This window comes from Salvelinus fontinalis, chromosome 5, assembly GCF_029448725.1.
Source record: "Salvelinus fontinalis isolate EN_2023a chromosome 5, ASM2944872v1, whole genome shotgun sequence".
In the NCBI taxonomy this organism is placed as follows: Eukaryota; Metazoa; Chordata; class Actinopteri; order Salmoniformes; family Salmonidae; genus Salvelinus; species Salvelinus fontinalis.
The window spans coordinates 26,278,788-26,304,603 of NC_074669.1; the positions used below are offsets into that span (position 1 = coordinate 26,278,788).

The window sequence follows — 25,816 nt, forward strand, 5'->3', positions numbered from 1 at the left end:
CATTTGTTTCCTATGTTATTATTTTTATTATAAGAGGGTACAAAAACACGATATCATCTCAGGAATCTAATCGAGCTCCCCTGTCGGCGCCACACAATACACAAAGTCATTGCGACATCCCACCACCAGGGAGCGCTCCCACACCACAGGAGAGGAGAACAGCTCCCCGAGCAGAGAGAGAGATGCTCTCAAGGTCCCATCCTCTCCATCCAGAACGCACAGGGTCCCGTCTGTGGAGGCCAGGCCTACCAATGTACCCTCCTTACCCCAGGATGACCCCTCAAATACACAGGGGCTGGAGTACACCCTGCTGGGGGTCTGATAGCGCCACACCAATGAGCCGTCAGTACAGTTCAGACAGTACACACACCCGTCATGTGACCCACACACAACCCTCTGCTTGTCTGGTGTGATGCAGGGGGATGAGAAGACCGGTCCATTGGTAACATACTGCCAGACCTGCGAAAACACAAAGCATTAACACAAATGAAACACTTCAGTGAGAAATATGGTCAATTGTTACTTGGTGAAAATGAAAATGATAAAGACACTAAACGGCCATTATCTTAGTGCCAGTTTTTCCTCTCACCATTTCCCCTGTGTGGCTGAAGCAGCAGATGTTTCCATCCACAGAGCCAATGATGATGTGACCTGAGGAGCAACTTGGTGAGGAGAAGAATGGAGTCTTCCTGGAATATGTCCACAGGACAGCACCAGTGTCCTAAGAGAAGAACATTGAGTCGGTCGGTTGTCTTCACTCAAACAGTGCTAGTGCTTCTGAGCCATGTCAGTTAACAAGTGTGGATATTACTACTAAGTGCCACAGGAAAGGAAAGGAAGCATGGACACTCACAGGATTGAGACAGAGGAGGTGTCCTCCGAGGGTGGCTACATACAGCTGCCTGAGAGAGGGGTGGAGACAGGGTGAAGAGAACACCGCCCCACACCCACAGTGGTGCTTCCAAACACACTGCTGAACCTAGAATAGACACAAAAACACATAACTATTGAGCATGTGATGCAAGATTTGCACTAGAAAGGTATGCACATACACACCTGTGGGTCGAGGGCATAGACGTGGCCATCATGCGACCCCACCATCACTAGGCCTGTGAGAGGGTCCACAGTAGGAGAGCTCTTCACTGCGTCTCCAGTCTCAAACACCCACTGCGTCTCCCCAGACTCCACACAAAGGAAATACACACCACCATCATAGCACCCTGAGAACAAACACACAACATAGACCCTCAATATTTATTTATTTTTAACCTTTATTTAACTAGGCAAGTCAGTTAAGAACAAATTCTTATTTACAATGACGGCCTACCTGGGAACATGACAGATTTTTCCCTTGTCAGCTCGGGGATTCGATCCAGCAACCTTTTGGTTACTAGTCCAACGCTCTAACCACTAGGCTACCTGCCGGCTCCAAATATACACTGCAGAATAGACTAAACAATTTATCACAACCAAAAAACATATGCTTTATATGGATACTGACCAACAACGACGAGTCTTCCACATCGGGACACAGCAGAAGAGGACTCGATCCTGTCTCCTAAAACCCTTTCCCACAGCAGACCCCCGGTGGTCAGGTCCAGGGCCTGCATCCTGTGGGAATGGGAGCCAATAAACACTGTGGCCCTGGTGCCTCCTGAGGACCCGTCCGCTCCTTTCTGGACCAGCAGGACTGGCGAGGCGTCTACACACCTCCCTGTGTCTGACTCCCAGCTCACCCTCAGCCCCAGACCACCAGCCTCTCTGAGGGGAGGGGTAACACTGCTAGCACTGGGATCATTGGTTTCCACAGCCTGGGAATGGTTGCGTTCTGTCCACTTATTGGATCCAAATGTCTGGGAGTGGTTGGATTCTGTACTCTCATTGGCTCCTTTTTCCTGTGTATTTCTCGTTCTTTTGATTGGTCCCTCTGAGTCTGAGTAGGAGTTTTCATTGGTCCTCAAAGAGTCTGACTGACCCATCTCTACAACCTCCCCTGCTCTCCTTACCACTGTACATCTTACAGCCTTCTTCAAATAAGAAACTACAACTCCCAGAGGCCATTCTGCAGCTGTTGTAGAGTAGGGGTCTGTATGCTGTCTCTTGGGCAGTGCTGAGGAGACAGGGTCTGCTGGGCGTTTCATGGCTACAGGATGGGATGTCAGGCTGTGCTCAGATGGGAAAGTCAGTGTTGCTATGGCAACACGGCGCAGTATTTCTGAGAAGGATCCGTCCAGGATAACCTCCAGAAGCCCTGATGAGGTCACTCCTACGGCAGTGGTGATGTCATCACAGAGACGCAGGGCCTGCAGGGAGTCACCTCCACTAAACAGGAAGTTGGAGTCCTCCTGGATGGCTTCATCCTCTGTTAGACCTAAAGTCTCCTGACACACAAATATACAGGTACAAATATGTAAACTCTTGATGTAAAGGGGATACTGACTTGTATGTGACAATAATAAAACAACATAATGGCTTGTCTGTACCCTCCACAGAGACTGGAGTCTCTCTCTCAGTGTCTCCATGTCCCCCAGTGCACTATGGGACTCTGAACCTGCTCTCTGTCTCTGGTAGATCTTCATAAGTTCACCCATAGACACCTTCCCTGAAGAAACACCATTTCAAAAATGAATGGTAAAACCCTGATAGAAAATGTTTTAGAATGCAGCATTTACAGTAGAGTCTAGCGATGCTCAGCTACAGAGGACAGCGTCACTCACCATGTGAGGATAGTGGTAGGGCCGGGACCAGGACTAGTGTGTCTGGAACACTGTGACTGGGTAGGAGCTGAGACAACCTGTGGAGAATGGCCTTCTGTAGGCCTCTAGTTGAGGGGGCAGTCTCTTCACGATGCTCTACCTGTTGCTCTACAGGGGAGGAGGTATGGGTTGCCTTCTGTTCTCCAGATATAGAGCAGGCTACGACAAAGGTCACCAGCCGAGACCCCTCATACAGACCCACAGCACATGCCTCCACCTGGGGTAGACTCATTACAACCTGAAGGGGGATATGGAAGATTGAAAGATCAATGACTGGAGGTGGGGAAGCACAGGAAAATTGGTGATATGTGCCTGACATGACATGCTGTCTGAAATGGTACTGACTTGCTGTAAGGTGTCCAGATGCAGCCGCTGTCCATGGCGTTTGACCAGTCGGTCCCGCCTCCCGAGGAAGTAGAGATGTGTGTCTCTAATCTGCACCCAGTCTCCTGTAGACCGCATTGTACCAGGAGCAACAGTCACCTCGTCATCTAGAAGGCACACCCTGTCCATCCCACCTATAAACACCTGTCCTTCCCCCTGAGTGATGACGCAGCCATCCTCATCTCTTAGCTCCACGGTGGTCTCCATCAGAGGAGGACCCAGTGGCACAGAGGATTCAGTCCTGTGAAATATCCATCCCGGTAAACAACATTAGAGTCAAATCAGTTATATGTCCAGGGTGCAGAGAATTGGATAAAAGGTTCATAAAATGAGGTGCTGGTTTAGGCAGCAGTTGGATGCCATAATCAGGGTTTTAGGGTTCAGTGGTCACTCACACGTCAGTAGACTGCAGGAGGCTCTCTGGTAAGTGGTAGCAGCAGGCCCAGCAGGAAACCTCAGTGATGCCGTAGATGTTGTAGATGTGAGTGCAGTTCCCCTGCTGCCTCCAGCTACGGAGCAGGGCTAGGGAGGGACAGGCCTCGCCCCCTAGGGCTAACACACGCAGACAAGAGCCAGCAGAGAGGACCTCTTCCTGTAGGACACGCCTTCCAAAACGCCCAAGCAGAGTGGGAGTCACCTGAGGGAGATACAAAATTAGCACATGCAACAACAAAAAGCAACAAAAGGCTTGATAAGTTACTCTCATCCCACTGTCATAGTTACCTGTAAGACAGTCGTCTTGTGTTTCTTAAACAGCACATCAGCCAGTCTGTTGGGCATTCTCTTAATCACAGTGGGGACGATGAGGAGACGTGCCCCTGATGACAACGCCAAAAATATCTCCACCACTGAAGGGTCAAAAGTCAGGGGAGAGGCCAGGAACACCACATCATCTGGTGTCATCTGAAACAGAGATCTGAAGAGATAAAGACAGAATACTGTTTAACAAACAGCATTTAATGAAATTCTTAACCTTCAATACAACCAGTAATCTGGACATTGATATACAGGAATACATGCATTACACCAATCCAACCAAAGGGACATACCGGAGGTGCAGTATATTGGGCACTATACACTTGTGTGGTACCCTAACGGTCTTGGGAAGCCCTGTGGTTCCAGATGTGTGTAATATATATGCCAGTGCCCCCTGGCTGGCACTCTCTGGAACTGCAGCAGGAGTAAAAAGATCAGCATTCGGCTCCTCTTTACGGGCTGCAGTTGGTCTGTGCTGTATTAGTACAAGGGTTAGGTTGTGAGCAGACCACACTGCACACACCTCTATAGACATGAGGTTGGAAAATGCCATCTGGAATTGCTAGGGAAAGAGAGAGAAAGATAGAGTCAAATAGTCAGAAGGTGAAACCTGTCAGCAAGTAATCATTTTAAGCCACAGTTATAATATAAACCACTCTCATAATGCTCTGTGAAGTCCACTCTTACCTGCAACAGGTCACTCTGTAGAACACAGTACTTCAGCCCACACTGCTCCATGACACGGGCAGACAAGAGTGCTGGGGCATCAGGGTCCAGTGGTACATACGCAGCAGGTAACTGGAGGATGCTGACACACAGAGGATCCCCTTGAGAGCTGTGTTTACAGTAGTCCAAGCCTAGAACTCTTACAGTAGACTTGGGTAATACTAATCTATGGTATGCAACAGCTGATCAAATGGATCAACCCCACATTGAGAGACATTAGCTATCTGCACACCATTAAAAAGAGAGCAGTGAATAATATCTTGCCATAGAGATGGATCTAATTTGGGCTAATTGGATGGTGCTGTTCCAGATCATCTATTGTAAAATAGACAATTGCTTTGATTTCTAATAATAAACTTACCCCAGAATCCACACAGGAAGGTTGATATCAGGCTGACAATATAATGCAATTGCTCTTGTATTTTGCACACACTGTATCTGTAGAAAAAGTGTTAATTCATTTCCAAGAGCAACAAGTTCATGGTAATAAAGCAACATAGGACCTCCTTCTGTTATTCCCTTGTCAAATGTGACAGCTATTTTTCCACTATGCAAAGAGGCAGCTGCGAGCACCATGTCTTGTAGTGTTTTCGTTGCCATCTCCGGGTGAATACGGAAAATCTAAAGTATGGCTATTCACTATAAAATTCATGTTACATAGCTACTTTACAGAACTACTGATTTTGTTGTTGGCTGGTCGATGTTTTGTCGCATGAAGATGACATCACACAATGTAGAAAAAACGTGTCACAAATATCCAATCATAGTTCAGTATTTTGTTGCGGGAAATTTTTAAATATTTTCGTGACTAGATGGAGTACAGCTACGACCGGAAGGGAATTTTTGCATCAGGTTAGGAGAGCAATTTTGCTAACCCTAAAACCTAAACATTTTCATAATCTTAACCTGTCTCCTAACCTACCACATGAATTATCCTAACGTGCTGTTTAAATTATTCTAACCTGCTACAAAAAACTACTTCCGGTCGAAGCTGTATTCCGCTAGTCAGAGCCCTTGACTCAGAGAGAAGCAAACAAATGAGGGGAATAAAAAGTTTTTCGTTTTATTGTTTTGATCGATAAAGACTGACAACATGGACGACTTCGTCAAAAATAAATTTCAGAACAATGTCAAGATTTACACTGATAATCTGGAGAGAATCGTTCAGAAGGTAGGTGGAAATGGACTGGTAGCTAGTTAACGTTAGGGAACGTTAGTTTAGCTAACGTTGGCTAACTTGTAACTGCCGTGAGCCCGTAACTGTAACTAGAAGTTTGCTTATTTTGTAGATCGTATTCTTCTGACGATTTTGTAATCATAGTTAGAAAAGACACCCTCTTTTGGTGTTAGCCAACTAACTAATAGTAGCAGAGCAGATGCAGTTTTCAAACCGTATATAGCGACTCACTTTGGTAGTAGCTAGTCTTTCTCGCCATCACCCCCCTTATGGCCACGGGACGAAATGCTCCAACAATGCACACCCCTCATCAATGGCACTCAGGACTACTAGGCATGTACCACATCAAATTGTATTTGTCACATGCTCCGAATACAACAGGTTTAGACCTTAGTGAAATGTTTACTTACAAGCCCTTAATAACCAACAATGCAGTTTTAAGAAAAAAAAGTGTTAAGTAAAAAAAAAATGGATGAGTAAAAAATAACAACAAATAAAGAGCAGCAGTAAAATAACATAACGAGGCACAGGTTAGTCGAGGTAATATGTACATGTAGGTAGAGTTACAGTGACTATGCATAGATAATGAACAGAGAGTAGCAGCAGTGTAAAAGAGGCGAGGGACAATACAAATAGTCTGGGTAGCCATTTGATTAGCTGTTCAGGAGTCTTATGGCTTGGGGGTAGAAGCTGTTAAGAAGACTTTTGGACCTAGAGTTGGCGGTACCAGAGGGTGGGGTGGCTGGAGTCTTTGACAATTTTTAGGGCCTTCCTCGGGCATGCCTGGTATAGAGATCCTGGATGGCAGGAAGCTTGGCCCCAGTGATGTACTGGACTGTACGCACTACCCTCTGTAGTGCCTTGCGGTCGGAGGCCAAGCCGTTGCCATACCAGGCAGTGATGCCCTCTGGTGCAGCTGTAGAGCCTTTTAAGGATCTGAGGACCCATTCCAAATCTTTTCATTCTCCTGAGGGGGAATAGGCTTTGTTGTGCCCTCTTCACGACTGTCTTGGTGTGTTTAGACCAGGATAGTTTGTTGGTGATGTGGACACCAAGGATCTTGAAGCTCTCAACCTGCTCCACTACAGCCCCGTCGATGAGAATGGGGGCGTGCTTGGTCCTCCTTTTCCTGTAGTCCTTCGTCTTGATCACATTGAGGGAGAGGTTGTTATCCTGGCACCACACGGCCAGGTCTCTGACCTCCTCCTGAAAGGCTGTCTCATCGTTATCTGTGAAAAGAGATGAGATGAAACAACCAAATGTGCCTGTATTTACTCTTTCTGACTCAACAGTATTCAAAGCTGCATGACGATGGGACTGAGGTGAACCTGGAGGACATAACTCCCAAAGGTAAACAAAAGTCAGTTTATGGTTGCACTGTGGACCTTCAGTGCTTGAAGAATAATTGTTTAGTCTTGTCAACAACAAGTAGCCAGCTTTATGTTGATGGGTAAACCATCTGGACCATCTGGCATTGGTTCCATGCCTTGATGTTTTCTTGTTTTTTCATGTATCCTGTCATTGGCTGGAGAAGATGTGAGCCGTTGCATGTTCAAGTCAGAGTTGGAGTTGTTAAAGCTGGAATTGTCAAAGGTTTGTAAATTCTGTGGCAATTTTTTTTAGATCCACTTTGTACGTTTTCTGTTTATGTTGACTTTACATTTTTCTGAGGAATCTTTTTCTGGATCACACCTCTTATCCACCTTCTCTTTAGAGTGATGCTGGCCTGGCAGAGCTGTCACTAGGAGGTAGGGAACTACAACATGTTGTTTCTCTGTGAGATGTGCACTTGGTTCAATTGATCTAAATCTATCTAAATTTATGAAGAGTGCCTTGGTCCTCCTTTCTTTTTGATGACCTATTTACACCTTTTACCAAAGAGCACCTTCTATCTACCAAAATATACTATAGTGTACCTCAGTAGCGCTTCCCTTCCTCTTCTTTCTATTGATCTAAATCTATATTCAAGTTATATTTTGTTATTTCAGATATTTCTGAAATACACAGGCCACATGACACCACTGGAGACTTCAAGGTAAATTACTTTTACTTAATTGGAGTTCTTCCAATCTACGGAGTAATGACCTACACACACAGAAAACTGATTGTGGGCAGAACAGATCTGTCTGGAGACTAGAGTCCAACCAGATGTTAACAGTTCACATTACTATAGCATAAAGTTGTTGGTCGCCTACACCATTCAGCAGATGTTATAGCGAGTGCCACAAAATGCTTATGTTACTAGCTCCTAACAATGTGGAAAAAGGTCGACAAGTATGCGAATAATCAATACATATAAAATCTTAATGTCCGAATGAATCCAATTAACCTAAATGGCACCGTAACAGTAATCCAGATATGTCAAGAATCCAGTACATAAATATATAAGCGGTGTAACTAAAATGCAATGTTATAGTAGTAGAAATAACAGTAGCTTTGTCAAGAATAGGGTTTAAATACACATAACAAAACCCCATGGAAAAATAAATCTTATTGTACTTCTCATGTTTTCCAACAGATGGACATCTCATACCACCAGGATGATGCCAACAATGATTGTGTCGATGAGGGTGCTGTAGACACGAGTGCTGTCACTGCCCCCAGTAATGATTCTGTTATGCAGCAGGCTGCCGAGAACAGCCACTGTAAGTTAATTATTTCAACATAAACCCTAGTGACTTATGAATTTAACATTTTAAAGTAAACATGAAATAAAACTGCAGCACTATTTTGTTTTTGAAATTTCTGATGAATAAATTGGATTTATATTGCCTCCAACAGGGGTGGATAATTCCAAGGTGAATGAGACTAGAAGTAACCTGTGGGGGGCGCCAGAGGAGCAGGATGGGGAGCTGGAGCGCTCTCTGAGCAGTCAACGTAGCACTCTACAGGAGCTGTATCCCAGCATGCTCAGTCAGATAGGAGAGGCCTGGAGGCGCCAACATATGTCCGACGCGGCTGTAGGGGTGCTAAGGAGGTACCACAGACTCAGGTGGTCGTCTAACAGAAACCTCAATAACCGCACCTTCAACAGCACCCTGAGACCAGCTCACAGAAAGCCTGACCTCAACAATAGCCATTCCATCCTCCTAACATCTCAGAACACCACACTGAATGTGAGTAACCCCAAGAGTCCAAAGTTTAACCTCAAAAGGACAAACGGCACCTATCCTCCTTCACAGACCAAGGTCAACCTCCAGAAGTGGCCAGCAGAGAGGCAGTCACCCAGGAAGCGGACAGATTCAGGAAACAGACAACCATCTCGCCCTTTTCCACTGATGGACTTCTCCTCGTGTCCTTCCTCTGCAGGCTCCAGTCCTGCTGCCTCTGCTCCCTCCTCCCCTCCCTCTGCTCCCTCCTCCCCTCCCTCTGCTCTCTCCTCCCCAGCCTCCTCCACTCCCTCTGCAGACTCCTCCCTACAGGATAGCCCTGAGCTAGATGAGGCACCCCTAAACCAAACCTTCACGGTGTCTATGTCCTCTGCCCCACTCACCAGGGTTAGGTATACTACCCTTGTCTTTAGTCCTGACAGATCTGAAGGCCCTTCCACAGCAGGAGGGTTGAGCAGCCCATCTCTGAGGTGTGCCCCCCCCACAGTCCCCAGTCAGAGGATTTGCACAGCAGTACGCCCTGTGGTCAGTATGGGCATGTCTTCAGACACAGAGAGGTCTGCCTACCGCTCCTCATCAGCACAGAGTCCCTACAGAGCCAGACTGCTGAGCTGGGAAGGCCAGCGTGCATCTCCTAACACTGGCCATAGAAGCCTCAAATCAGGCATTGCTGGATATCATCAGAGAAACATGGTGACGGTGGAACCCAGATCTTCCCCTGCGTTTTCCCCCTCTTTTCAGAGGCCTCTGATGTCACCCAGGAAGCTCCACCACCTGGACGCCTGCAGTACCTCCCAACTGAAAGTCCACTCATCTCGATTCCCCCATCAGGAGTCTACTGCTAGGGCAGCTCAGCCAAAGCTCCAGCGACACTATTCCCTGGATTCATTCTCCCCATCCATCAGTCTAAGGAACTCCACTAAGCAGATCGATAAGGACTTCCAGAAGCTCTACCACAAGCTTGTCTGTCAGGGCAAACCGGTCCCCTCCTGTCGCATGTGTGAGAGGAGAGCAGAGACCACCAGAGGCCCCTCCTCCTCTGCTCTGGCTGCCCTGGCCCTGTCTCCTTACCACTCTGTCATGAGGAAGCGTCGCAGGGAGCTGGTCCAGGAACATTCCCCAGAGTCCAAACGCTTCAGAGACAACTCCTGCCTGTACTCACCAGGATCTCTCCGCCAGATAGAAATGATCAGGTGCCAGAATCGCTCAGACAGCCATTTGTCCTCCACCCATCTATCCTCCATCCAGAGGTACATCTCCTGTGACTCCCACGCCTGGAGCCCCCATAGGGCCAGCCTGTTTCAGATCCGCCACAGCCCCCATCACCAACACCACTCAGACGCAGCAGTCAGGAAAGCTGCAGGCTCCTGGTCTGGCCTGCATGTTGATCAGCCCTCTCCTGCTTGTGTAAGGGTCTTTCCACAGAGACAATGTACATACAGAACACCAGTATTTTGTTTCCTTATATTTTGTAACATTGCTGTCCTGTCTCCTGTTTTAGAGAGCGAAATACAACAGATTTGTTGGGATTCATCAAGGTTTGTTTGCTTTGTTTCTCAGGGAAAATAAAAGTCTGAACTTTGACCACTGCAATGAATGTATTCAGTTCTGATGAGACTTTCTCCCCCCAGGAACGTCACCTGTCAAGGCAGAGTGCCAATGTGGCTGTTCGCCAAGGTAACCATGACCTTATTCAGTCTGTTTTGTGTTGTCGTTAATCTTTCATAGAAGATGCATTTTGTTTCTCATGTTAACCAGCCTTCTTTCCCCAGTTTCTCTCGGAGACGGCTTCTGTATAAATGATGTCAACCCACAGAAAGACCTGCACCTCTACCTTTGGTTGATATGCCTGACTTAAATATCTGTTGCTGTTTTATATCAGCTTTTAAACAGTTCTGATGTTCCAATTATTAAGTCATGTTACAATGAACAGTGTTCCCACAAGGTCTTTTTTTAATTTTTAAATAGTCAAGTTATCTATTTTATGGAACCTTGGGATAACAATAGCTCTTTTTGAATGGATATATGCATAAAATACATACTAAATGACTTTAATAAAATAAGTGTTTGAAAACCTTTTGGCTGTATGCATTTATTTTATCACATCACAATAGGGAAAATCTAATTATGATCAACATAGAAAATAATCTGAAATGTACTTTACAGGAAGAATAGTGATTAGTCTAAATAGGGGAGACAAAGGATTCAACTACTTTAAACGGGTCTGCATATGTATTTTCAGCTATGTGAAATGAAGGCAAGTTGTTTCCACTAAACATTTTGTTTAAAGTCTTGTGCGTCTTACAGCTGATAAGGCAACTTGTACATCTCTCCAATGAGACGATAGAAATGAGGGGTTGGAACAGCTGCTTTCACCTCACAAAATGTTGCTTTTAAGTAACAATGGAATGTAATCTTACGTGGAATGAAAAGGCTGGGTTCAAATGTAATACATTGACATGCATAAGGTTGTGTTGCCAGAATGGCAGCATTAATGCCCCCAAATGATTCAGGACTAAGTACAATAAACAGCAGTAGTGTGATCAAGAGAACGGTTTGGTTGTGGTCATCTATGGCACTACTGTAGCACCGCCAGCTGTGTCTGATGACCTGTTGGGAGGGTTGTGGTCAGTCACCACTCCAGTTCCACAGGGTATTTTCCTGTGAGGCAGGCGGTGCAGTGGCCCACTCTCCTGCTGGCATTGGTGTTGATCCTATCATCCTTCCCCTGGAGGGAGGGGATTCCTCCCTGCACCGCTGATAACAGGCCCTCAACCGACAGATACCTCACACTGGTTGCACCTACAGAACACATCACAGTTTGCCACACACAACTGGTGTTAGCCAACCATGTCTCAAGTCACAGATCAAAATGTGAATCTAGAGGGGACTACTCTCAAAAACATGAACTTTGTAGCGTTCCAAATCTCACCAATGTAGCCAGCAATGTCCTCAAATTCAGGCCTGTTAGCAATCAGCTCCTCTTTTGTGGGGATGTTGATGCCCATGTAGCATGGGAACCTGATGGGTGGTGAGGCAACACGGATGTGAACCTATAGGAGGGAGGTAAGCAACCAAAATGAATGGTCATTACAAACAACGCAACAACAGACTTAGTATAGTACTCAACCATTATAACGAGGAGAGATTACCTGCAGTATAATTGATATAAAGAGGGCTGATAATGATCCAACTCTGGGCCACTCACCTCTGTGGCTCCTGCTTCCTTTAAGAGCTTTATTATGGGGGAGATGGTGTTGCCCCTGACGATGGAGTCATCAACGAGCACCACTCGCTTGCCTGTAAAGTTGTCTGTCAGTGCCCCAAACTTCTTGGCCACCCCCAACTGCCTGAGGCGTGTGTTTGGTTGAATAAACGTTCTCCCAACATAGCGATTCTTACACAGAACCTCCACGTACGGCAGTCCCGACTGCAGAATTGGAACAGAATAGTACAGACTGAAGCCCAAGAGGAGCACATGAATACATGCCCAGCATGAAAGAATAGTCAAGACATGCAACTTATCAAAACGTCCTATAGGCGACTACATTAAAAAAATTGTCATGGAAAACAGAAGACCTGATCAGTGTGTTTTACCATGCTGCCTCACCTGTTGTGCATATCCCAGTGCAGCCGGTGTAGCAGACTCCGGCACAGTGCTGACCACGTCTGCCTCTGTAGGGGCCTCAATGGCCAGCTGACGTCCACAGCGCTGCCTCACCGTGTACACCATCTGACCTGAAACACCAGGAGGAAACAGGTGCTCTGGCATCAGGTCAAAGGCAGGTAGCTTAGTGGTTAGTGCGTTGGGCCAGTAACCAAAAGGTTGCTGGATCAAATCCGCAAGCTGACAAGGTGAAAATCTGTCCTTCTGCACCTGAACAAGGCAGTTAACCCACTGTTCCCCGGTAGGCCGTCATTGTAAACAATATTTTTTTTAAACTGATTTGCCTAGTTAAATAAGTGTTTTTTAAAGTTGTGCCGTAATCTCCCAGTCGAACTATTCACTACTCTCACCGACTAAGTACAAATCAGTTTTAGTGTTATTAGCTAGGCCAACTTCTAAATATGCCTACCTTCAAATATGGAATCTGGTCTGGCAAAGTAAACATATTCAAAGATGCAGAATGCAGGGAGGTCTCCCTCGGGGCGAGGGACGATGCTTAGGGACTTCACACCGTGTTTGGAGATCTGGACTATCTCTCCAGGCATCACCTCTCTGTAGTACCTGAGGACCAGACCGAGCAGAAAGAGGCTTGTGAGCCACAGGACCACACACACATTGCCATGGCAATAAGAGAACGGTAACCGTGGTGATGAGAGCTCACTTGGCACCGATGGACTGGAAACTGCAGGACTCTGATGACACCACCCAGCCCTCTGTCTCCCCCTCGCCAGCACCTGACGGAGGACAGAATATGGCCTGTCAACCATCCATCTTCTTCCACCTCGTTATACAGTTGTGGTCAAATATATTGGCAGTGGCACCCTTGCACAATTCACTATTTCTTCTAAGTAGACATCATAAAATAAAAATGGTGTCCAGACATGTATTTGTTTGATTTACTACTGCACAGGACCAAGAAAGAAAAATTCTATACTGAAATTTAGATTGTTCACTTTCAGTCAAAATGGCCTGGACTAAATTATTCAAAATTCAAATTAATTTGGTTGGAGCAAGTGATTCTCATTCATACGTAATTTACCTTACCTGCCATTCAACCAGTTTTGAAAAGAGAAAACAGAACACTCTGCTCCATTGCAAAGTGCAAGGGTGCCAATATATCCAATTATAGATTAGTAACCCTGCTCATAGATTAGTTCATCAAAAATGCACAAATCAAAAGATCCAAAAATACCATGCAGCACTAAGGGAGGACCAAAAATACCTGCAGTGTGGAGTTTAGAAATGGGGACGAGGCGCCCAATACTGAGGGGTCTGTTTCCATACGGGTCACGGATAGCATAGATCACATCTGTGTACATCACCAGCAGCGAGTAGGATGTCGGGGTCTCATGCATCAGGTTCTTTATCCTGCAATGGCGAGAATAAACAATCAATCAAGATGAAGAAGAGTGTTACAGGAGGTTAAAGAGGAGATGGGGTATTATTGGAATAGAAGGTTCTAGAACCAACCTGGCCACCCAGTCAGGGGCATCCAGCTCCTCCATGGGTGGAGTCAGAGCCAGCAGCTGGGTGATGAGCTCACTGTCTGAGCTGGTGGACAGGCCCACGCCGTGACGCATCACCTGCCATACACAGTAATGTACATTTAAAACAAAAACACACAGCAGTCACACACAAGGTCGTGGATATGACAACACAACCTACCTTCTTACGCAGTGCGGCTGCATTGACCAGCTCCCCGTTGTGTGCCACAGCGATCTTGCCGTGCAGTGTGTCCACCACAAAGGGCTGGCAGTTCTGCAGCTCAGAGATGCCCGTGGTGGAGTAGCGCGTGTGCCCGATGCCCAGGTTACCATAGCGCAGCTTCAGAAGGTTCTCAGGTGGGAAGGCGTTGTTCACTAAGCCCATTCCCTGAGTTGGGAAGAGACGTAGCTATTCACAACACATAGGCAGACAGGGACATCTTGGGCACACACACACACACTGAACTTTGCTCTCAATTTAAAAAAAAAAAAGAAATGTAGCCAAACTGTGATTAGTAAAGCTTTAGGTGATGATATCACATGCCAGTTATGCTACAAGTGTCTCATTTCTATACAGTGTGTTCTCTCCTTGTACTTCTGAGATTTTAGTTAACTAATAGGACTGAAACTCCCACGAATGGAAGGGTTTAAAAAGGTGTTTTGTTGTTTGGGGGGGGGGGGGGGGGGGGGTGATAGCATTATGCCTAGTTTGAGGCCACTGGTGGGATGTTGTGTAAATTAGAGGACAAGTTGAGTGTCTTTGTAATCTAGAATGAGTGGGATTGTAGCTGTTTCTCTCTCATGTTTCCATACTGAATGGTTCTGTTTGTCACACATTTGTACCTTGAGGGTGTTGTACGTTGGTGGGTTGACTCCATTGCTTGTGACAATTCCAGCACTTTCCTGACCCCTAAATAAACAAAAACAAATAGATTGCTTGAATGAGTTTTAGTGAGGTGGAAACACTTGCAACAATGACACAGCGGTCCTTAAATCTCTTACAGTCAAACCAACTCGACTTTGCTTGATGCAACATGTTAGAGGCCAGCTTTTATGCATGCATAATGCCTTGGGGCAGACTAAACCGTTTTGGTGAAGGAGAAGTGTTGTAGACCGGAGGGGGGGGATGGGGGTTGTGTGTATCTGCAGTGGAGTTGCCTTATATGGAGTGGCCTTGCGCTGCAGACGATTTGCCAAGCTGCTTCTCGGATTACAGTCCATCCCTCCCCCACATCACAAAGCTTAAGCCAGTAGTGAGGCTGCGTGGGCGTTCCTCTCAGGCTTAAACGCCTGGTTGCCTAGGGAACCGGGCAGCAGAGGAAGGGGGGCTGGGAGAGAAAGAAGCGTTTCCAGGTCAGCTCAAACATGGAGAGAGGAGCAGGGAGACAAAGAAGAGGTGAAGAAGAGACGGTAGAGGTAGAGGAGACAGGAGCAGCAGGACAGTGGGGGGAAGCGGAGGTGCTGGCTCTTCTGTCAGTGTGGGGGGAGCTGGGAGCAGCTCAGCATTCAGGCGTGAGCAGCAGAGCCACATTTGAATGCATCTCAGAGCAGCTGAGAGGGCTCAGCGTGCTGCGGGACTGGAGGGAGTGTCAAGCACAGTGCAGGAGGCTGGGACTGCAAGCCAGGAAGGCTGAATCACCAGGCACATTCACCAACTACAATCAGGGGGCAACAGCCATGATGGACACCCAAATGACCCCAAGTGACTTGGTGGAAGAGGAGGAGGATCTGACCAGTAAGAAAGAGGCCCACTCTTCCTTAGTCACAATGCAGGAAGGTAACTCGGAGTTACAGGAACAGTGTGATATTGGGAGAGAAATATACAAGTGCTTACAAAATATTTGTATATGGAAACTTTGAAAGAATTACAGTATATAGCAATTGGCGTAGGTTATAGGAAGCAATGAAATAAAACGATCTGCGACATCCCAACACACTAACTGTGAGTGAAGGATTGTTAAGATAATGTCAGAAAAACAGTGGACCATAGACTATGCCTAATAAATGTAGTATAAAATCTTAAGTTGTTTAGTATATGCAGCAGTAGTCTAACTAGCAGTCTTTAAATGATCCCTCATTTAAATAAGAAGCCTCAGAGGCTGCTTTGTGACCAAGATGTTGACTCAGACACAACTGGAGTCACATACCAGTAGCCTAGAAAAGGATTACACTGAATCTAAATAAACCTGAGTATTTGTAACAGACAATATCAAAAAAGTATCCCTTGATTCACATTCCTTTAAAAGTGTAAGCGTATGTGTGTGTTCGTTTAGGAGGCCCGTGTCAGATTCTTCATGGGGCTCCCCCCTACGCCCAATGCGTGGGCCCGGAGGGGGGCCGCCACTGGACAGATGAGGAGGTGCGGGCTCTGCTGTGTGTCTGGTCTGACCGCCACGTCCGGCAGCGTCTGAAAGGGACGCTACGCAACAAGGCCATCTTCCAGGAGATGGCCCGCCGCATGCAAAGAGGTTTCGGAGTGGTGCGCAACTGGAAACAATGTCGCACTAAATACAAGAACCTCAAGTATGAGTACAAGATGGCCAAGAGCGCCCAGGCCGCTGCAGGCAGCAGCGGCACCGGCCCAGGAAGGTACATGAAATTCTTTGATGAGTTGGAGGCCATATTGCTGGACAGGGGATTTGATGGGAAGGATGGGGACCATGATATGCAGAGGAGAGGACCAGATGTTGACCAGGGAGCTGGGAGGCTGGAAACTCTTGGAGGCCAGACACAGTCTACAGCACCTGAAGGAGACCTGGTCATTGAGATTGATGGTGAGGTTTTAATGAATGATGATACTGAATCAGTACATTGCCTAGTCTTAGTTCTACTTCTTACAGTCCTGGAACAAATGTCTCTTTCAGATGACAATAGTGACGATTATGAGCTGGACACAGACCAAAATCAAAGGGAATTAGGTATGTGTAATCAAATAACCTACAGCAGAAATGCCTTCTGAAATTTAACAGCTATGCCCATTGCCCACTCACTATTCTGTCTCCCACCCTAATAGAGGCCCACATATCACCACTGGACCAGTCTAGCTCTGAGCAGTTCCACGTGGTAACAGTGTCCGACACAGGACGGAACTGGAGTGACCAGGAGGTGCGTGCACTGATCCAGGTGTGGTCTGAAGAGGGCGTGTGCAGGCAGCTGCAGAGCTCCACCAGAAAGAGGGACATCTTTGTGCAGATCTCCTGCCGGCTACTGCAGCAGGGGGTGGAGCGCGACTGGAAGCAGTGTCACACCAAATACAAGAACCTCAAGTACCTGTACCGCTCCTTACAGAGGGGAAGGGCTGACGGCACGGACCCACGCCACCTTATGAGGTTCTATGATGAGGTGGATGCCATTTTGACCAGGTCGGATAGTGGACCTACCATGAGATATGAGGAACAAGCAGAGGCTGGTGCCATTTTGGCTGGGGCGGCCATGATAGGGTACGAGGATGGCAAAGATGCCATTTTCATGTCGTCAGATAGAGCAACTGCAAGAATGGGACATGAAGAGAGGACTCGTCCAGTTAACTCTTACACAGCTCAAAGCTATGAGGTTATCCCCAGGAATGAGGACAAACGAGCATACACAGGTAAAAAAGTGACTCAGATAGCAATTGTAGATAAACCTAGGGTCACTCCATATAATTTAGTGGTGACCATATATTAGATAACAAACAAGCCATTACATGTTCAGACATTTCCCACATCTCTATTTTATAGCCAGATTCAAAATTAACCGCCATCAGCCCCAAAGCTGGTAGTCGGAGACAGTAGAACCTGGTGGAGGAAAAGAGGTTCTGATATTGTGCATTAACACTGATTCGTCATATGCCTATTGGTTCCTTACAGGCAATGCTGAGATGGATAAAAGAGAGGACCTGACAGCAAAAAGAGGGCTGAAGAGGAACGCATTGGATCAAGGTTAAATTGTACCTACTCCCTCAACAATTATGTTTCTCACATCACGAGAATGTCCTATCTAATTTTAAAATCCACACGTGACCAAAGGCTCAGTAACAGACTAACGATGGACAGTGTGACTGGGTGAGTCAGTCCAGTGACTTGCCAATGAGTCTCCTAATCAAATCATGAGAGGGTGGGTTGGTAAGGAGTCAGGAAACTGCTGAGAAAAGGCTAAAACATTGGCCTTTACAAAACTGCAATATGGTTTATGTGTATCCATTTGTTCAAAATGTAGAACAGTGTTTCCAGTTAAATGAAGATTACAATCTGTCATCAAAATCTGAAGAGATCACATTCTTTTGTACACATTTTGAAATATTCACCGAACACATTAGCACAATCAATTTGAGAGGACCAAGGTCAAGAATCTGAGAGGACCAAGGTCAAGAATCTGCGCCAGATAGCTCTTTTGTACATCACGGCAGCCCCAACTCTGATATTTTTCTCTCTCCACTAAATAGGTCAAAAGACCAATTAGTGGAAAAAACATCAGATTTGGGCTGCCTGTGTGAACACAACCCATGTGTCACAGACTTCCACACTCAGTAAAAAGTGAGTAAAGGCATTTAACCCCCTCAACTCAATCACTGATGTACTGACCCTATTGATTCCTTGTTTGTTTTTTTAGATACACATAGACCTGTGAAAAGGCATGACACTGGGGGCAGCTGTGCTGAGAGTATTGACTTCCAGTACAAAGAGGAGGATCAATACATTCCTATTATAGAGATCAACTCAGTCTGTTCCATGGCAGCCTCTGACTCATTCCGAGAAAAACAGGTAGGCGTCAGAATGTGAAAAATGATGTTTTAACATCATTGTAACCAGTTGACTGTTGTATACAATAAGAGTCTGAAAGTTGTGGTACACAATGCCTTTACGAAATATATTGAGTTGAGTCTCCATTGGATAAATGTATCAGCGCTAGTCTGGAATCCAAGAACGAGATGTCCATACTTTCACCGGAAACAAAGTAATACTTAAATGTCTAATTTAGCAAGAAGTGATCAAGAACGTTTGACGTCACATCATGTGTTGTTCTGAAAAATTGACCGCTCCCTCCAATGTATTTTCTCAGTGAAAGTTGCACAATGGGGTTGAGGGTTTGATAAAGCAAGTGTATAATCAATTATGGGAAAGATAGTCGGAATTTGTGATTAGCGGATGGCTATACAAAATAGTTGACGGCGCTATGTAAACGTTCTAGCTAGAAAACATCAACTCACCTGTGCTGTAGCGCTACAAGTCCCAAAGTTAACACTTTGGCAACTTCTAGTTGTGTTGGCCATTCCCCTGCTGCAACACAGCCAAACACGCCGCACTCTTCTCCGATGCCAGATTCTTCGAACTCGCTCATTCTTCAGACCCTGCGCGTCTCGAGCTTGTATACTTCACACTCACAGCGTGCAATTCCAGGCTTAAACACTGACCACGTGTTAAAAATAGAGCTAGCGGGAAAGTATGCTTCCTCTTGCTGGTTAGCGTCTACACACAGACGGGCTCAACCTAGCACAGGGCTACAAAATGGGGATGCTTGCTTTGAAGCCTATTGAATTGACTCGCTAAATAGTAACGTTACTTCGAGTTGACAGCCCCTGACAAGACGGAATCATTCGTGGCAGATTGCGAAAATACTAGGCCTACAATTTACAAACGAAAAAAAGATATAGATTTTCAGACTGACTGATAATGTCAGCTAGTCCAAGATTTCCAATCATTCGCCCTGTCTTTTTGTGTAATAAAGGTGCAATGAGATGTATTTGAAAGTTTTCAAGCGATACTAATAAAAAAAACGACACTTGGCTTTTCAGACAAATAAACCAGTGTATCGCTGATATATGTAGTGATGAGTGGCATAACTTTTTTCGCCCCACGTGGTGAGACCTTCATTACTTTGATCTGGTCTAATACAACAAATCCCGCCCACCCAGTGAACCAGGACATGCAAAACGAACTCGCTCACTGCAGAGTCCTCTTTCTGTGCTGACTTTTCTACGGGTTGCAGGTGAAGTTGCGAAAATTCTAAATACGATATTTTGGGTGTACATTTCCCACACTTGATTTAAATCTATTTTTGCTTGCTTTACTTTTCAGGGTTGCAGATCGTCTTCCAACATGGCGTCTCCATCAGGTATGTTTTCGACTAAAGTACAACTTGTAGGCCTATTACTTATGTTTGTTCATTTGCAAAACGGCCCATCAAGTAATTTGAAGATGGATAAATTGAAGTGATGATGCAATCAGATCGTAAATATCGATTAACCAATGTTGGGGGTTACTCACTGTTTGTCTTTGTTTTCTGGTTTTGAAGAGCTGAAACTGGGACAGAAACTAAATGAGGGAAAGACCAAGCAGATTTTCGAGCTCGCAGATGAGCCAGGCCATGTTTTGGTCCAGTCAAAGGACCAAATCACAGCAGGGAATGCGGCGAGGAAGGACCAGATGGAGGGCAAGGCCGCGATAGCAAACAGAACCACGAGCTGTGTTTTCAAGTTGCTGCAGGAGGCGGGTGAGTCGTCAGGCTACACTGTTATCAATTATGCAAGTTAGTAAATGCTAATGACATGTAAATGTAATGATTAGTTTGGCAATGTATGCATGTGTGGGTGCGTGTGATACTTTGTTTAGATGTGCCTTCCACCACACCTCCTCTCATCCTTTCAAGTGTCGAGAACATCAGATTGTTTTGTAATCAATTCGAAAGCTTCTTGGATCTGTGAGAAATATACATTGTCCTGGGACATTAAAGTGTGCCAACATTCATGAATGGATTCGTCTGCAGGCTAGAATGCAAACAAACAGCTATTATCAGGGATTGTTCTGTCTGTAACTGAGCACAGTGGCCAGCTGTCCTGAGTATCCAGGTCATGTTACATTCCTGTGTTTGACATTGAAATCACAGTAGTCTGTTAATAAACACTACTTGATCAGAAATAACTCCATGTTGCATTAATTTTTAAATAAATGTTGTTAGCCTAACTGTGGAATTGAATTCGTTGCAACTCAGAATGTGTCCCACCCTAGCCCTCTTTCCTCCCCTTCATCTAAGACAATGGCATATCTGACTGGCTGTTAATTGGCTTCCTTCGTGGCCTTAGTAGTAGTAGTACATCTGATTTAATCATCAATGGCTGAGTAAGACCTTGTGATGTCCCTATCCCTCAGGCATTAAGACAGCTTTTGTGAGGCAGCAGTCGGAGAAGGCGTTCGTGGCGGCCCACTGTGAGATGATCCCCATCGAGTGGGTCTGTCGGAGGGTGGCCACCGGATCCTTTCTAAAGAGGAACCCAGGGGTCAAGGAGGGCTACAGGTTCTCCCCCCTGAAAATGGAAATGTTCTTCAAGGTGTGTGTATATTTCTCTGTCCAATCATGCCTGGTAGAAACATATCCTCTCCCATAATCCAATCTTCCGGTTTGATTTGCACACATTCATTGTCCGCTCAGAGGACAACATTGAGAGTTAGGTGCATCAACTCATCCTCCTTCATACAAATATTGCTGTGTTTTACCATTTACATCAATGTCTTATCTTGGTCACCATTTGTGTTTGTCCCAGGATGATGCCAACAATGACCCTCAATGGTCAGAGGAGCAGCTGCTGGAAACTAAGTTATCTCTGGCTGGGCTCACCATTGGCCGCTGTGAGGTGGACATCATGAACCGCAGCACTGTGGCCATCTTTGAGGTCCTGGAGAGGGCTTGGGCCACCCAGAACTGCACCCTTGTAGACATGAAGGTATGTAGCTCAGCGCCACCCTCTGCTGGTCATGGGAGGTAGCACAGTGCTACCAGCTAGATGTGGAAGTCATGTTGGGGCATTTTGAATTTAATGTCTTCCCTTAAAATGTCATTGTTTTTTAATTTTTTTTTTTTTTTTTTTGTTGACAGATTGAGTTTGGTGTGAATGTGAGCACTAAAGAGATTGTGCTTGCTGACGTGATTGACAATGACTCCTGGAGGCTGTGGCCAGCGGGAGATCGGAGTCAGCAGAAAGACAAACAGGTGAGGTGATCTCCTGCATAGCTCTGTCCAATTTTCCCATCCTGCCATCCCTTTATGGAAAATCCTAATGTTGCCATTATTTAACTACCTCATATTTTGAGTTACACCACATTAGCTGTAGTGTAAACCTGTGTGCTCTCCTCTTCTCTGCAGGTGTACCGGGACCTGAAGGAGGTGACTCCTGAAGCTATGCAGATGGTGAAGAGGAACTTTGAGTGGGTCTCTGAAAGCGTGAAGGTAGGCAAGCCTTGTGTATCCCACTACTCCTGTGCCCTTTTGCCCTCGAGCCTAAAAGAGCCTGAGCTGACCAGCTGTTATCAGGAGGACAAGCACTAGTGTTTGTGTTGAATAAACATCCCATACTGATAGAGGATCAGGTAGTTTAACATTAACTGGTGGCCTCCCGGGTGGCGCAGTGGTCTGCTGTGCCACCAGAGATTCTGGGTACGAGCCCAGGCTCTGACGGGGAGGTCCATGGGGCGACGCACCATTGGCCCAGCGTCGTCCGGGTTAGGGAGGGTTTGGCCGGCAGGGATATCCTTGTCTCATCGCGCACTAGCGACTCCTGTGGCGGGCCGGGTGCAGTGCACGCTGACCAGGTCACCAGGTGTACGGTGTTTCCTCCGACACATTGGTGCGGCTGGCTTCCGGGTTGGATGTGCGTTGTCAAGAAGCAGTAGGTTGGGTTGTTTTTCGGGGGACGCATGGCTCTCGACCTTCACCTCTCCAGAGTCCGTACGGGACTTGCAGCGATGAGACAAGACTAACTACTACCAATTGGATACCACAAAATTGGGGAGAAAAAAGGGGTAAAAAAATAAAAGTTTAACATGAACTGGTTGATTGTGTTCCAATCCAGTGTGATCACTTAGACATTATCAGGTTTTCAGGTGAACCTTTTGTGACCTTCACAACTTCTGTCAAATTAACCAAGTTTGTTTCAATCTGCAGACCCGGTACAAGTACAGCCCATAGTGGAATAGGTTAGTCCAGGCATTCAGTAGAGGCTAACAGGCAGTGTGTTTTTGTCTAGCGGCTGCTGGAGCCCCAGGCCAGTGGCCGAGTGGTGGTTCTAATGGGCTCCATCTCTGACACGGCCCACTGTGAGAAGATCAGGAAGGCCTGTGGCTCCTACGGAATCCCCTGTGACCTCAGAGTCACCTCAGCACACAAAGGACCAGATGAAACTCTCCGCATCAAAGCTGAATATGAAGGTGGGCTGAGCTAAGCCTTTTAGCCCTAAGCTTACTGGCAACCCCTCTACGTAGATTGTTCATGCATTGTAAAATCCATTGCTTGCTTATTATGTTTATTGAGAGTGGAAGATTCTGATATATACATTTTTTCTGAAAGTGTTTTAAATAATGGCTTGGTATGTGGAGTAACTGTGCAGTATACTGGCTAACATTATAACAAAGTCTATCTAACATAAAACATTATATTAGGATGGATGAGCTAATGTGCAGTGTTTTCCCAGGTGACGGAGTACCAACTGTGTTTGTGGCTGTGGCGGGCAGAAGCAACGGCCTTGGTCCAGTGATGTCAGGAAACACCGTCTACCCAGTCATCAACTGCCCTCCTATCACCCCCAACTGGGGGGCACAGGACATCTGGTCATCCCTTCGCATGCCGAGCGGTGAGTACATCCCTGCATGCAGTCTTTCTTGCTGTGTTTATTCAGTCATGTGTGGTATCTGTGTGTTTACCTTAACCCTGTGAGCTCCTCTCCCGCAGGTCTTGGCTGCTCCACCGTCCTCTCCCCAGAAGCTGCGGCCCAGTTTGCTGCTCAGATCTTCGGGCTCAGTGACCACCTGGTGTGGTCCAAACTGCGAGCCTCCATGCTCAACACCTGGGTGTCTCTGAAGCAGGCTGACAAGAAGCTGCAGGCCTGCAGCCTGTGAGGAGCCCCTGTACCATTCCAGACCCTGCCAGGCCTCCAAGATGGGAACTATCATGGGTCCCTGCCTGGCCGTGTGTCATGTCTAATGAAATGTTTACCATGATAGTTTACTAACTGTAAAATCAGCACTAAAACACATTCCTCTAATCATTCCCTTAAGAAGGCAGTTAACCCACTGTTCCTAGGCCGTCATTGAAAATAAGAATTTGTTCTTAACTGACTTGCCTAGTTAAATAAAGGTAATAAAGAGATTAATATAAACTGTGGTGTCTGTTTTAAGACTTTTTCTACATGTACAATAATATATTATTTTGAAAATGTGGTAATATGTAGCAACATTACATCCTGTTGGACATAATACAATGTTGATAAAGTATTAAAACCATAGATGGATGGGGTTTTCTTTTTTACACTGAATATCAATTGGATGAGCAACATTCACACAATCTAAGCCTTTATTAATGAAACCGTAATGTTTCCTCAAATATATAATTAGCCAGAATTAAGTGGTGACTGTTGTGGGCGTTCATAAAAAATGCAAGCTAATCTTAGCCCAAATTACACAGGCACAAATGTTACATTGATTGGGGGAAAATTATGCCTTGGGCAAATCTTTGGCTAGGGTTCCAGAATAGATTTCACTTTGAACCTGGAGGCAGGTGCCAGAGTGCGAGTGATGTCAGTGAGGGATGTCTTATCGCTCTTCATTTCAGGAGGTTTGTAGTCATTAAACAAAGCCTTCAGATCCCTCATCATTCGGAATGGTTCTCATAGCCGTCACCACAAACCCGACAGTACACATACCTCCCCAGTTTGAGGGAATGCTATAGTAAGCCATTTTTCCACACAACCAATAAGTTCCATTCGGAGCTCCTCTGAAAGGGATAATATCATTATAGACTGAAGTACCATAGATGCCGGCATTGTTAACAGTCAACTTACAGGTATTGGATCCATTGTAATACATTATACAATTGCATTCTAGTTCACCCAAATAATTACCTCCTCTAATACACCAAGGGGTTGTCATCCCTCCTGCTACTGAATTAGGTGGGAGTTAAGTATTATCTGGCCTAGCCAACAACGGTGGGACTGTGTGGTTGTGTAATGCAGAGAACGTCATAGGGTCAGGGTTACGTGGCATCTCCACTAAGAATGGGAACTCCCACAAGCGGTAAACCAGCTCCTGCCTTAACTGGCCCCAACTGGCCTCTTTTTGTCCAGATGTAAGATTAGCAACCATTTCTGCTCTAGATAAGAACAAATTGTCCTCATTGTTGTGGGCCTAGCAGGGCCCTCTTTCGATGATGACCATCTGCTTCTGGGTCACTGCTCCTGACCAGCGTTGGTCCCTTTCGCTAAAGACTCCTTCTATGATGACTATCTCCTTCTGGGCCACAACTACTGACCGGTGTTGGCCCCCTTGGCTCAGGACTTTTCAACCTCTGTCAGGTCTCCAACAAGCGGACAACCTACTGTTCTTATTAGCACTCCTGTGCTAATGCAGAGGAGGGCTACGATGCACCACTGGAACTGGCGAGGGCCCATCATCTTCTGGATCAGGAACTCGTCTGCAGTGTGACACGTGAATCCAGGAATCTCTCTCAGCAACCATCACCACAGTGAGGGTGGTCAGAAGAGCTTGGTACATGCCTCTCCAACGGGGGTCCTTCCAACTTTTTCTCCTGAAGTCTGTCACCACCACGAACTCACCTGGGTTCAAACAGTGTTCAGCTTCACCGGCTAGATCTGGCTAAGAAGCCTTCTGGGGAAAAAGGTGTATTTGTCATCCGTATGGGACAGCCAAACATTGGATTGCCCTTTCTACCGCACCCCCTGATCGGGGATGATAGGCAAAATGGTTTCTCAAATCAATCTGCAAAGCCTCTGA

At 46.1% G+C, this 25,816-nt stretch overlaps 4 protein-coding genes across 8 annotated transcripts; 2 read left to right on the plus strand and 2 right to left on the minus strand.

Annotated features, from left to right (window-relative positions):
- Positions 1 to 8: 8 nt before the first annotated feature.
- Positions 9 to 5,398, minus strand: aasdh (aminoadipate-semialdehyde dehydrogenase). Of its 2 annotated transcripts, XM_055923036.1 has the most exons (13): positions 4,984 to 5,398; positions 4,584 to 4,704; positions 4,190 to 4,458; positions 3,864 to 4,056; positions 3,536 to 3,777; positions 3,102 to 3,381; positions 2,718 to 2,994; positions 2,484 to 2,602; positions 1,502 to 2,381; positions 1,057 to 1,220; positions 854 to 979; positions 590 to 721; positions 9 to 459 (listed from the first exon to the last, which is right to left on the minus strand). In XM_055923036.1, exons 1-13 carry the CDS (start codon positions 5,220 to 5,222, stop codon positions 67 to 69), a joined length of 3,435 nt encoding a protein of 1,144 aa, XP_055779011.1. In that variant the 5' UTR covers positions 5,223 to 5,398; the 3' UTR covers positions 9 to 66. The 2 variants fall into 2 exon arrangements, with proteins under 2 accessions (XP_055779011.1, XP_055779012.1); XM_055923037.1 differs by lacking the exons at positions 4,584 to 4,704; positions 4,984 to 5,398 and having other exon boundaries at positions 3,864 to 4,043; positions 4,190 to 4,280.
- Positions 5,399 to 5,425: 27 nt separating this feature from the next.
- Positions 5,426 to 10,985, plus strand: si:dkeyp-117h8.4 (uncharacterized protein LOC572032 homolog). The gene is made up of 10 exons (XM_055923043.1): positions 5,426 to 5,793; positions 7,092 to 7,149; positions 7,334 to 7,392; positions 7,514 to 7,547; positions 7,788 to 7,834; positions 8,318 to 8,444; positions 8,581 to 10,316; positions 10,411 to 10,447; positions 10,541 to 10,586; positions 10,682 to 10,985. The coding sequence occupies exons 1-10, from the start codon at positions 5,716 to 5,718 to the stop codon at positions 10,710 to 10,712; spliced, it is 2,253 nt and encodes a 750-aa protein (XP_055779018.1). The 5' UTR covers positions 5,426 to 5,715; the 3' UTR covers positions 10,713 to 10,985.
- Positions 10,974 to 19,833, minus strand: ppat (phosphoribosyl pyrophosphate amidotransferase). The gene is made up of 11 exons (XM_055923044.1): positions 19,249 to 19,833; positions 14,904 to 14,970; positions 14,242 to 14,448; positions 14,047 to 14,159; positions 13,799 to 13,944; positions 13,238 to 13,310; positions 12,986 to 13,137; positions 12,520 to 12,647; positions 12,118 to 12,339; positions 11,842 to 11,962; positions 10,974 to 11,711 (listed from the first exon to the last, which is right to left on the minus strand). Exons 1-11 carry the CDS (start codon positions 19,377 to 19,379, stop codon positions 11,542 to 11,544), a joined length of 1,530 nt encoding a protein of 509 aa, XP_055779019.1. The 5' UTR covers positions 19,380 to 19,833; the 3' UTR covers positions 10,974 to 11,541.
- On the plus strand, positions 15,392 to 24,312 carry paics (phosphoribosylaminoimidazole carboxylase, phosphoribosylaminoimidazole succinocarboxamide synthetase). Of its 4 annotated transcripts, none has more exons than XM_055923038.1 (15): positions 15,392 to 15,837; positions 16,334 to 16,834; positions 16,925 to 16,978; positions 17,074 to 17,649; positions 17,909 to 17,980; positions 18,651 to 18,802; positions 20,117 to 20,153; positions 20,334 to 20,531; positions 21,188 to 21,366; positions 21,580 to 21,759; positions 21,912 to 22,025; positions 22,179 to 22,262; positions 23,059 to 23,239; positions 23,503 to 23,661; positions 23,760 to 24,312. In XM_055923038.1, the coding sequence occupies exons 1-15, from the start codon at positions 15,426 to 15,428 to the stop codon at positions 23,924 to 23,926; spliced, it is 3,066 nt and encodes a 1,021-aa protein (XP_055779013.1). In that variant the 5' UTR covers positions 15,392 to 15,425; the 3' UTR covers positions 23,927 to 24,312. The 4 variants fall into 4 exon arrangements, with proteins under 4 accessions (XP_055779013.1, XP_055779014.1, XP_055779015.1 ...); XM_055923039.1 differs by having other exon boundaries at positions 15,393 to 15,795; XM_055923040.1 differs by lacking the exons at positions 15,392 to 15,837; positions 16,334 to 16,834; positions 16,925 to 16,978; positions 17,074 to 17,649; positions 17,909 to 17,980 and adding an exon at positions 18,529 to 18,574.
- Positions 24,313 to 25,816: the final 1,504 nt, after the last annotated feature.